This window comes from Astyanax mexicanus, chromosome 20 (assembly GCF_023375975.1).
Source record: "Astyanax mexicanus isolate ESR-SI-001 chromosome 20, AstMex3_surface, whole genome shotgun sequence".
In the NCBI taxonomy this organism is placed as follows: Eukaryota; Metazoa; Chordata; class Actinopteri; order Characiformes; family Acestrorhamphidae; genus Astyanax; species Astyanax mexicanus.
The window spans coordinates 38197353-38209304 of record NC_064427.1 but is presented as its reverse complement, the minus strand read 5'-3'; the positions used below and the strand labels follow the sequence as shown (position 1 = coordinate 38209304).

Genomic DNA, 11952 nt, shown 5'->3' with positions numbered 1-11952 from the left:
AGTTTGGGTCAAGCCTTGTTGGCGAAGGGCTTGAATTTGAGCCACTATTCCGGTTGAGAGGTCGCGCTGCTTACCCATGATTGATTTTACAACTTAGAAATTCTACTCAACCCTGACTTTATACTGCACAGTGAACACTCTTCACAGAAAACAAAAATTCAAGCATTTATTCTAATTCAATGAAACGGTTTCTCCATTATTCTAATTCAATAAAACAACAGTGTCACAGTTAAATGGCCTAAATGGGCCTTTTGGAAAGCTCAGCTGAGCAAATTTTTTTCCAGGTAACGAGTTCTGTGATTAGTCTAACGAGTAGGACAGGTGCGGTGAACACCTGATTTGCTTTCTGCACAAAAAATGCATTCAAAGAATTTCATGATTGCACTATTTCAAATTATTCTAATTCGTTGACCAGCACCTGTATTGATCAAGAAAATCTGAAATCAAATTAAAAAAATTACCAACTCACTGACAAATAAGCTTCCCACCAGAACAGGCTAAAACAAACACATTCATAACTGCACAGTAGCACTGCTGAAAGCTTTGGATCAGAAGAAACTGAAGCACAAGAATACACTGCTCATTGGGTGTGGGGTGTGTGTTTGTGTATGTGTGTGTGTGTGAACGGGGGGGGACAGACAAAGCCCTCATGCCACAAAAACAAACAGATAAACAGATATGCAGATATGCTCTCTCACTGTAAACCTGAAAACAACTCAAAACTCTTGTCTTCAAAATGCATTTGAAGAATAAATAGATTTCTGAAAGAGATTTTCAGTGCATTACTAGTATGTATCGGCATGTATATGTTTATAAATACATAAACATTTATCATATACATTTTTCATACTGGGAGAACATATACAATATGAAGGATCACTATGAAGGATATATAATATACATATATATATATTTTTTGATATATATGTCTATATACACAACTTATATATATATATATATATAAATATACGTAGCACATTGGCCTAGAGATAGACAACAGAATACAGAGAATACTTAGAAGAGTGGGCCCATATGATCAGATGCATGATCACTGCGAGTGTAACCATTCAGAAAGCACAGCCAAGTTAACACAAGTTTGGGTGATAAAAAAATAAAATAAATAAAGAATAACAGACTGATCATACATTCATAATGATGGAGAAATTAATTACATGAAATAAAAAGGGTGAAGACGAACTGAATCCTGCAGCTTTATTCATTTATTTCTTTAGAATTAAAACTGTTAGGGTCACATTAAAAGAGGTGTTGCAGGATACAGAGGTCTCCACTGAAGATCTAGCAAGATCTAACGTAATGATCTAACATAATCATTTCCCATTAAGGGACATATACAATTTTTTTTGTTTGCACCTCCCTACCTTTATTCTTACCTTCCTTCTTAATTTCTTATAAGTGCCACATGATCTGTCGCTGAGATATGCAGAAAAGTATGCTGAAGTATTGCACAGTATTTTGCACACTGCATGTGCACATATCTATGTATTCATTAATGCGTACAGATGATGTCACGTCTCTCTGTGCCAACCATTATTTCAATTCCATTATTTTCAAGGTCAGAGTGTTGTAATTGTGTTGAACTGGATGTTGTATAGGCGTGCCCTGGGTTGAAAGAAGCAAACACTTTTTTTTTTTTTTGCGGAAAACAGCATCACACTACTATACAAACCATACACAAAAAAATACAGACCCATATGTCACTAGTTTTCCCACGCACACATCAGTAGAGCATTACATTTGACATCTTCATCATCCTCGTCGTCGTAATATTCATCTTTCTGTGAACTCGTTGTTTCTGGCAGGGATGGAAGGGTTCCTCGGGGTGACATTGGGATTAGTCCTGACTGGGACGGGAGGGGGCAGTGTTGGGAATGCCAACACTGTGGTGGAAGGAGTGGTAGCCCAGTTGCTGAGAGAGTCAAAGCCAGAGATGCTCTGGGACTGAGGCTGCTGGAATGTTGGTGTGGAGGATAAAGACAGCAGAGCAGTCCCAGTCACTGCTGTCGATGCTGTCGATGCTGGAGCTTTTCCTGATGTGCTGAAGTCCGAATCGTCGTCAAAGGTCACCCAATGCTGGGTACGTTTGGGTGGAGCGGATGCTGGAGCTAAAACTGGAGCTAAAACTGGAGCTGAAGCTGGAGTTAGAACTGGAGATGGAGCTAAAGGCCTGGAAAAGGAGGGAGGAAGGGTGGAGCTATGACCCAGGGCGGACCCAGTTCTGTGGAGAAGGCCTGGCTTAGCCGCCTGGGCCTGCTGCTGAGCAAAAAAGTCAGGTGTGAGGGAGCGGCGCTGAGTTGCCGCTAAGGGTGTGGCCAGGGGGCCAGTGAATGGATTGGTGCTGTTGGGCCTGGGCTGGAGGTCGGACAGGAAGGGGTTCGGAGAGGCACGGAGGGTTTCTTGTGAACGGCTGCGGGAGGGCGGAGGAGGAGCCAGAAAGGAGGTGAAGCCGCTGGGGTCTGGAGTTGCTGCTGGGTTCTGCAAGGAAAACAGAGAACTGGAATCCAAGGAGACAGAGCTGGGCAAGGTGGAGGAGGAAAAAGAAGGAGAGGAAGATGAGGTGTGAAGGGAGGCGTTCCGTGATAGGGACTGGGTGTTCGTCCAGGAATTGGAGGGAAACAGGTCAGAGGTGAGCGAGTCAAAGGGGTCTGGTTTCCATTGTGCTTCTCTTTGGATTCCGTTCATTCCATTGGTCTGTGGGGAGAAATCACACAAAGGCAGAAGCAATTAAGATTAAGTAAAACCTGGGTGTGATATAGGATGAATAAAACACATCATTCCTGAGTTATGAGCTTCAGAGCTGGCTAAATAAATCACAATGACTATGGAATACTGATCAATATCTGGGTGACTCATTTCCCTTTGTACAGACATTTAGAAAGTGATTGTTCACAAACTGGTCTTCAGGCTTCTCATGGTTCCTATAGCCTGTTGCACCCTGGCGACCAGTTTGGGAACCACTGATTTAACATATGGAGAAAAACATTAAAACCTTTTGACTTTGTTTAGACATTTTTTAGGCCTAAGCTTAATCTGAGATCTGGGAAACTGGAACACAGAGTCATCAGTATCAAGTCAGTCATGTTACACACAATATGAATGGTATCAGACTGCGTTATTATGCTTTTATTGGTTTTAAAACATGTAATCCTTTATCCCTTAAGTCATATCCACAAAATTCCATGCATGGGAAGCATGGGATGTTCAAAACGAAAACTAAAAGCAATTTAAAAAAATAGACCTAGACAACCACAAGGTAAAACTTTCCTTGAACCATCTGTTCATCTACATAAAACAAGCTGTTGGTCCATATAGGCAGTGTTGCTATTAGCTAGTAACAAGCTAATTATTTATATATCTAAGTAGAACTCAATGAAAGGAGGTTCAAGTGAAGTTTTATCCAAACACGTACATACGTCATTATACTACTAAAAATAATAAACCAGCTATAAACTTAACATTTAAAATAGTCAACTGAACAAAAAAAAAAAAAAATCATAATAAAAGAAACTAGAACATGGAGGTTGAGGACACATTGTGAAGGAAGACTATGGTTCTGTGAAGACAGGACTGAGGCCAAATGGGCATTAAATACCTGTCAACCTGAGGATTGCTCCTGCTTGAGAGAAAAAACAGATAAACACACACACACACATGCATCAAAAATGTGGGAAATATTATTTCCAGAAACAGCTACAGAGGTAAAGGTAAGAGACAAAGGTAAGAAAATAGAATCTGTTCCAACATAGATCTAGAGAAAAGTGTAGAAATTAGATGAAGAACCAAAGGGTCCATCGGCTTGTAGCCCAGACTTTGGGTGCTAATGGAGATGGAATCATTTATAGCAGATCCTGAGTCAGTGCATAATGATTTGTAGCAGTTATAAAACATTTACATTAGATAATAAACCAGTTACAGCAAATATTTAATCACTTAAAGTAGATACTGTATAATTTATAGTAGTTTCTAAATCATTTACAGTAGAAACTAAATAAGATAAAGTATATACTAAATCATTTACAGTAGATACTGAAGCATTTACAGTAGATACTGAAACATTTATAGCAATTACTGAATTATTTATAGCGGTTACTGACTTCATAACAGTTACTGATACTAAATCATTTATTGTAAAAAATAAAAGACAGTAGATACTGAATCACTAAGAGCAGTTACTAAATAATTTATATTAGATACTGAATCATTCATAGTAGATTCTGAACCATTAAGACTAGTTACTAATAAATTATTATTAGACACTGAATAAGTTACAGCAGCTACTGAATCACTTACAGTAGATACTAAATCACTTACAGCAGATATTGAATTATTTATAGCAGATACTGAATCACTTATAATAGATACTAAATCATTTACAGCAGATATTGAATCATTTATATCAGATACTGAATCACTTATAATAGATACTAAATCATTTACAGCAGATATTGAATCATTTATAGCAGATACTGAATCACTTATAGTAGATACTAAATCATTTATAGCAGATACTGAATCACTTATAGTAGATACTAAATCATTTATAGCAGATACTGAATCACTTACAGTAGATACTAAATCACTTACAGTAGATACTAAATCATTTACAGCAGATATTGAATTATTTATAGCAGATACTGAATCACTTATAGTAGATACTAAATCATTTATAGCAGATACTGAATCACTTACAGTAGATACTAAATCACTTATAATAGATACTAAATCATTTACAGCAGATATTGAATCATTTATAGCAGATACTGAATCACTTATAGTAGATACTAAATCATTTATAGCAGATACTGAATCACTTATAGTAGATACTAAATCATTTATAGCAGATACTGAATCACTTACAGTAGATACTAAATCACTTACAGTAGATACTAAATCATTTACAGCAGATATTGAATTATTTATAGCAGATACTGAATCACTTATAGTAGATACTAAATCATTTATAGCAGATACTGAATCACTTACAGTAGATACTAAATCACTTACAGTAGATACTAAATCATTTACAGCAGATATTGAATTATTTATAGCAGATACTGAATCATTTATAGCAGATACTGAATCATTTATAGCAGATACTGAATCATTTATAGCAGATACTGAATCATTTATAGCAGATACTGAATCATTTACAGCAGATATTGAATCATTTATATCAGATACTGAATCACTTATAGTAGATACTAAATCATTTACAGCAGATATTGAATCATTTATAGCAGATACTGAATCATTTATAGCAGATACTGAATCACTTATAGTAGATACTAAATCATTTACAGCAGATATTGAATCATTTATAGCAGATACTGAATAATTAACAGATGCTGTTAACTTAATGTGTTAACTTATCAAAACAGATGAAGTGCATAAAGTGTATAATATTGCGCAGGACTAACCTGAGAGTCAGGGGTGGGTGCAGGAGTTGGGGCAGGGGAAGGGCCAGAGGCAGTGGCAGCATCAGGAGGAAGAGCGTGTGAGGAGCGGCTACGGGGTGGGGGCTTGGGGGAGGCCAAGCCAGGCTGAGGGGGAGGAGCTACACCTGCAGCTGCAGCAGCCGGCTGAGGCTGCAGTGGGGCAGCTAATGTGGGCAGCATGGGCGGTGGCAGCTGCGGCTGAATGGGTGCAGGGAGCTGGGACTGTAATGATGGCTGCATGGGGGAAGTGGCCGGAGGCTGCATGGGAGAGGTCATCTGTGGTCTCATGGGGCCAGGAATGGATGGAGGAGGACCTGAAGGAGGACCTGTAAAGCAAAAGCACAAACAGGACAGTCTCTTAGATTGACTTTAGTGGTTATCCTGTAAAAAAGACACTCATAAATGTTAATGCCCAAAATCTACTGTCAAATTTTTACTGTCAGATTGTCTATTTATTATTTATTGACCAATTACTGTGTCTGGGTATGTTTCCAGGCATCTATTAATTATAACAATGGTTACAAAAAATGGTTTCTCATCTTGAATGACTTTAATGATTTTATTACTGCACTTCACCTGTCAGACCTCTAAATCTTCTATTCAAGCCTAAAACTGAGATTTAGTCCAATGACAAGCTGAGCTAAAGGTGTCGCCATGTGGGCCAGTTTCCAAGAGTCTTTTGAAGGTCTCTCAAGAAAAGACATACTTTTAATAGTTATAGAGTTGTTAGATATAGATCTGTGTTTCTGTGTCTTTTTCTAGTTATTATGATGAGTGTAAATGCTGCAGTAGAGTGCTGTAACACAACCTTTTCCAACACTGCTTTACTAGACAAAGGTTTAAAAAAAAAACTATTACATTATTACATTATACTATATTTAAAATCTTTTTTTTTTTTTTTTTTACAATACTAAATTTACTTTTCTAGTTTTTAGTTTTCAGTTCATTTGTTTTCCTTAAACGCTACAGCAGTTTACTGCAAAATTGTGTACCCTGGACTTTATACCATTTCCACTCATTGACTGGACCTAAAGAGCTTACATGGCAAAATATAAATTCAAAATTTCCAATCAATATGTGTAATTGCTCCAAACAAAGGAGTTGCCATCTCATCAGTAGAATCACACTGTTATTATTTTGTCCATCCTGTGCAGCCCTGCATTTGTGTTAATTTTTTAAATATATTGCATTGTTTAGGACTCTAAAACAGTTGGAATCAATGTATTAGCAAGTCTAACTGTTCATCTACCCAGAGGGAGCTCTGATGGTTTGGCCTGTGGTTCCGGAATGGGTCTTGGGGCTCCTGGGTGGTTGTCTGGGGCAGGGCGAGGGGCACCCGGGTGAACCTCGGCTATGGGTCTGGGCGCTCCAGGGTGAGCAGGAGGAGGTGGCCGGGATTGGGGTGGCACACTGATAACTCCCGCTCTAGGAGGAATGTTCTGAAATTAAAGATAGAAATCCATAAACATCTCTCATTTCAAAGTAAATAAACCTACATAGCTCATCAAAATTAATACGCTTAGTTAATACGCTCCTTTTTCAAATCATATACATGGTATGGTCAATAACCATTGTTTATGGTTGCTAAACTGGTTGGTAATAACATTAATACAGATTTTAAAAACTAAATGAATATGTCATATGGGATCACCATATTTATTACAACTGTAAACACATCTGAACAAACAGATTTTAGAATTGAATCATTTAGAGTAGACATTAGTTCACTCATAACAGATACTGAATCATTTATAGCAATTACTATATAATTTATAGTGGATGTTAAAATAATTACAGTAGATACTGAATCATATATTAGCATTTAATAAATAATTTAAAAGTATATACTGTAATATTCACAGTTACTGAATCATTTACATCTGTTACTGAATCAGTTATAGAAGATACTGAATCATATTTATAGCATTTACTACATAATTAATAAATTAGATACTGAAACACATTCTGAATCATTAACAGCTGTTACTGAATCAGTTATAGAAGATACTGAATCATATCTATTGCATTTACTACATAATTAATAAAGTAGATACTGAAACACATTCTGAATCATTAACAGCTGTTACTGAATCAGTTATAGAAGATACTGAATCATATCTATAGCATTTACTAAATTATTTAAACAAATATAAACGTTACTGGATCATTTCCAGTACACAGAATAATATAAAGCGTATACTGAACCATTTACAGCAGTTACTGAATCATTTCTAGATTAAACCTGTAGGGTTCATTGTGCTAACTGTGCTACCCACCGGCCTTGGGACGCCCGGAGGTCCAGTGGGTTGGCCTCGTCCTGTAACACAAGAAGAGCAATTGTGTTTAAATTACCATTTACTTTTGTTAATACCCTCAATTTTTCTCATTTTTCAGCCTTTGGCACCTCACTGGCTTGCTGCCTTGTTACCTGACAACATGCCCATTGCCCACAAAGGCTGCGTCCAGAAACCTTTCCTACTCCTCCTCTCCTACCCCGGAAGAGGGCGGAGGAATCGAGGAGAGGAGAGGAGGAATGGAGGGAAGGAGCTGTAATTGGGGAAATGGGACAGCTGATCCCTTTTAGATAGGATGTTGACTACCGTTGAACTGAGCCAATCACAACGCTCACTTTCAGCACGTTTCAGAACATTACTATCACACACAGCTAAAAATTCAGATATTCCAATAAAATCCTGTTTACTCCCAGCCGCATTTTAGGCCGCATCTCTGACCAGTGACTCTGGCAGCCCTGTCTGACCTCAGCCTTATGAGGGATTCAGTTTCCTCATCAGTCCCTAAGTTAAAATAAATAAGTAAATAAATGAATTAATTAAAATTATATATATATATATATTATAAATAATATATGTTTTTATATGTATAACATGATACACATAGGGTCATAAATATAGTTTTACTGAGCATACAGTTTATCTAAATTATATTATCTATAAATTATATTACTGCTTTACTGGCTGTTTAATTAGATAAGGAACCTAGTTAATTAATATGTTTATGACGTATATTTGTGTGTTGCCTTCCCCATTTTCGCGTGCTCTGTGTGCGTGGATGCAGTGATGTCATTGGAAAATCCTTAAAAGGCTTCCGGAGTAGGATACACTGATGTAACCTCCGTTGGAAACCTCCTACAGGTGGATTTTAAGCGGCTTCTTTCGTCTCCTACGGTATTCGGACAGGCGGCAAGATGGCGTCACGAAATCAGTTTCCGGGTCACGGAGGAGAGGAGGAGGATCGGTAGGAAAAAGGAGACACTTTTGGGGTTTCTGGACGCAAGCAAAGCCACATTTATACCAACCAGCTCATGCATATCACTTCCTGAGTTAGTTGGAGAACTAAAGGGCTCAAACGTGAAGTCAAAAAGACTAAATCTGGGCTATTGTATGCAGAACTGCTGCAGTGCTCTCATCTCGAAGTGATATCTCCCCTACCCTACCCCTCCTTCTCCTCCAGCTCTTTTCCGCCCTGGCTCTCAGCACAGCTCTTAGAATGACTCACCTCTTCCTGGTCAGCAGAGGGTCAAGCTGCAAAGCTGCCACCAAGCCGAGCTGCCTGGCCAACAACCTGGTCAGATCACTGAACTATTCTTCGGCTCCGTTTCCCACGCAACTTAAATAACCGAGATGTGCCAGGAAAATGCTGGCCAAGCTGGGATCAACTGTAGTAGCCAGGTGAAGACAGGCCAACCCTCCTAGGAGCAGCTCTGCTACAGAGCAGTGACTGAAGACTAGCTGAGGATTATGCCAAGACCTGCATACTTTCTGCACTGCTAGCTACAGGAGAACACAACAAAAGAAACACCGTGATGCACAGATGAGTGCACAGATACTTACCGGCAGCATCTGCTCTGGCTAAAGCAGGGCTTTTTTGTCCTTTGAAGCATGGGGGAGGAAGCAATCCACTGTTATCTCAGTTGCAGCGTATTTAGCACATTAATTAAGACTTGAAACTAAATATAACTATATATTAAGTCTTTTCAGACACAGCCTCATCAGGTAACTCTGTGTCTATGCATGTCTTACCTGGTACAAATGTTTTTTCACCATCTCTTCCTCTATTGTGCAGTCTTGGAATTATTAGGCTACAGATATAAGCTACACCACACCCACACACACAAAATCTCACAAAACTATACCAGTAGAACTGTAGAACTGGACGTCTATTCTCTGAAACGGGGAAACTTTAAAACTTTAAAAACTTATAACACATAACAGGGGTGCACTACTTACGACCGTACTGCATCAACTTCCTATTCACACAACTAATAATCCACAACAAACCTCGAAGGAGAAGACAAGAGCTATTCTTATTCATAATTACCTTCATTATCACTGAAATCAGAAATGTTTAGAGGCTCTGCAAAGCCTTCAAACAAAAATTCATAAAGTGAAGCAACAGTTATCATGACATCTCTATACAGATCAGCTGTAAAGTGTTTATACATTACTTGTTCCCTAAAAAAGGTGCTCTAAAACTTTTGACCAGCAGTGTATGCTAAAATATATGAGAAATCTGAGATATGGGACATTACTACTAAAAAATACACATTTAAACACACATTTACCGGTTGAACTACTACAGTGGCAAGAAAAGGTAAGTGAACTCTTTGCAATTTAATGTTTTTCTGAGATAAAAATTAGTCAAAATATGATCTGCCTAAAATTATTAAACAAATAAAATAATGATCATTCAGGTCTTCATTGAAAAAACCATAAAAACCTAATAGTACTACTGGTTAGCATACCTGGAATCTTGCTAGTTTGGAGGTGAGGACTAGAACAAATTTGACTGATAAACCCTCACACTTTTTAAACTTGCTTCACACAAGTATGCCGTGATAAAAAGAGCTTTTAGAGGATCCACAATCAAAAATTGTCTTTGAAATTCACCAGTCTAAAGTAAAGCAAACAATCTAAAAATGGAGATAATTTGGGGCTGTGGCTACTCTGCCAAGAAGTGGGCGCCCAGTCAAAATGACCCCAAGAGCACAAGAGAGACTCATCAATGAGGTAAAGAAAAGTGACAGCCTGTACCAGTGACGCCTTCAAATCTTTGGCTATTATCTGTATTCATGAGTATATTGTCCCTAAGTCATTCAATAATAGGGCTGCTATACCTAAAGACAGTTTTGGTAGTCGACAAATCTTATGATAATTTTTTCGATTAGTCAACGATTATTTCTGCCATGTCCTCTATCTCTAAAAATGACAGAAACAGCTGAACATGAGATTTAAAAGGTGTTTAAATGTCTAGGTGTTGTTTAAACATGGACATTAGTGATATTTAGTGATTAAATATTTAATCTGTTGTGTTCAGGCACTTTTGGAGACACAAACTAAATTGAGTGTAACCTGTATGAGTGAGCCATTTACCCATCTTCCATTGCACTTTTTTCCCCAGCACTTTGTGTAATGCGTTACGGTTACAAATTAAAGAGTAGTTGACAATAAAATTTGTAGTCAACAAATTTAAATAATAGACACTGTCGATTATATTGCCTAATCGTTGCAGCCCTATTCAACAAGCACGGCGTCTATTAAGGAGACCCCAAAAGGAAGCCTCTGCTTACTACAAGAGCACAGACATTCCACAATGGTACTGTAAAATGTCTTGGAGGAAAATCAAATTAAATTTTATGGTAAATTTATGCAAAAAAAAACAAACAAACAAAAAAAACAGAAAAACTAAAGGGTTCACATACATTTTCTTGCTACTGTACATCAAAACCACATTGCTTTTCTACTCCACAGACTCTGCATTACCTTCTGATTCTCTCCTACCAGACGATTCTTTGGAAGCGTTCGTGTGCAAATGATGAAGAAAGATCAGCTAGTCATAATTAACCATTTCCAAAAATGCTTAACACTTCTTACTTTTTCATCATAGATGTTATATCAAGATGAATACGTTCTCTATAAATCAAATCCTTCACGTTTAACAGTCAAGTGAACATCCATGCTATTAAATCAGCCTCTGTAGTGAACACTAAAAGTGATGACTGCAGTACCGGAGGGTGGTGGAGGGCGCTGCGGGGGTGCAGGTCTGGCAGGGGGAGCGTTTGGGCGTGGAGGAGGCGGGCGTTTTGGTTCCAGTCCTGCTGCCTGATATTCCACAGGAGAACCTAAAGAGAACAAACACTGATTAATATTACCATCATTACTTGGCTGTAAGAGCTTTGGCATATCACACAGCACTACAAAAGCACAGCATACACAGTACTAATGTTCTAAGAGTCTGCACTACACACTCAACACTCAGCGCCATCTCCAAAAGCTTCACTCTTTACCTGCCAGATCCCTCCTACATGTGGCAGGACTTAGGCCGCCTTTCATACACAGTAAAAACAAAAATCAAATCAATACACAGAAACAGAATATAAAGGAAACTTAATGTCACAAACAGACAATATCTATATACACTTTAATTAGGCTATTACTAGGGGTGTCACGATTCTCTAAATCCTCGATTCGATTTTACTTCC

At 38.1% G+C, this 11952-nt stretch overlaps 1 protein-coding gene across 12 annotated transcripts in view; it reads right to left on the bottom strand.

Annotated features, from left to right (window-relative positions):
• Positions 1-1198: 1198 nt before the first annotated feature.
• synj1 (synaptojanin 1) overlaps positions 1199-11952 on the bottom strand; it is a 47310-nt gene continuing 36556 nt past the window's right edge. For 3 of the 12 annotated variants that reach the window (XM_022681451.2, XM_049468913.1, XM_049468912.1), the window contains 9 exons: positions 11758-11796; positions 11479-11592; positions 11234-11260; positions 9792-9836; positions 9305-9343; positions 7730-7770; positions 6703-6892; positions 5436-5779; positions 1199-2709 (listed from right to left, as the gene is read on the bottom strand). In XM_022681451.2, the coding sequence (XP_022537172.2) occupies positions 1789-2709; positions 5436-5779; positions 6703-6892; positions 7730-7770; positions 9305-9343; positions 9792-9836; positions 11234-11260; positions 11479-11592; positions 11758-11796 (1760 nt within the window). In that variant the 3' untranslated portion in view covers positions 1199-1788. Of the gene's footprint in view, positions 2710-3610; positions 3635-5435; positions 5780-6702; positions 6893-7729; positions 7771-9304; positions 9344-9791; positions 9837-11233; positions 11261-11478; positions 11593-11757; positions 11797-11952 lie in introns of all 12 variants that reach the window. The other 9 variants (XM_049468915.1, XM_022681454.2, XM_022681453.2 and 6 more) reach the window with 7 other exon arrangements.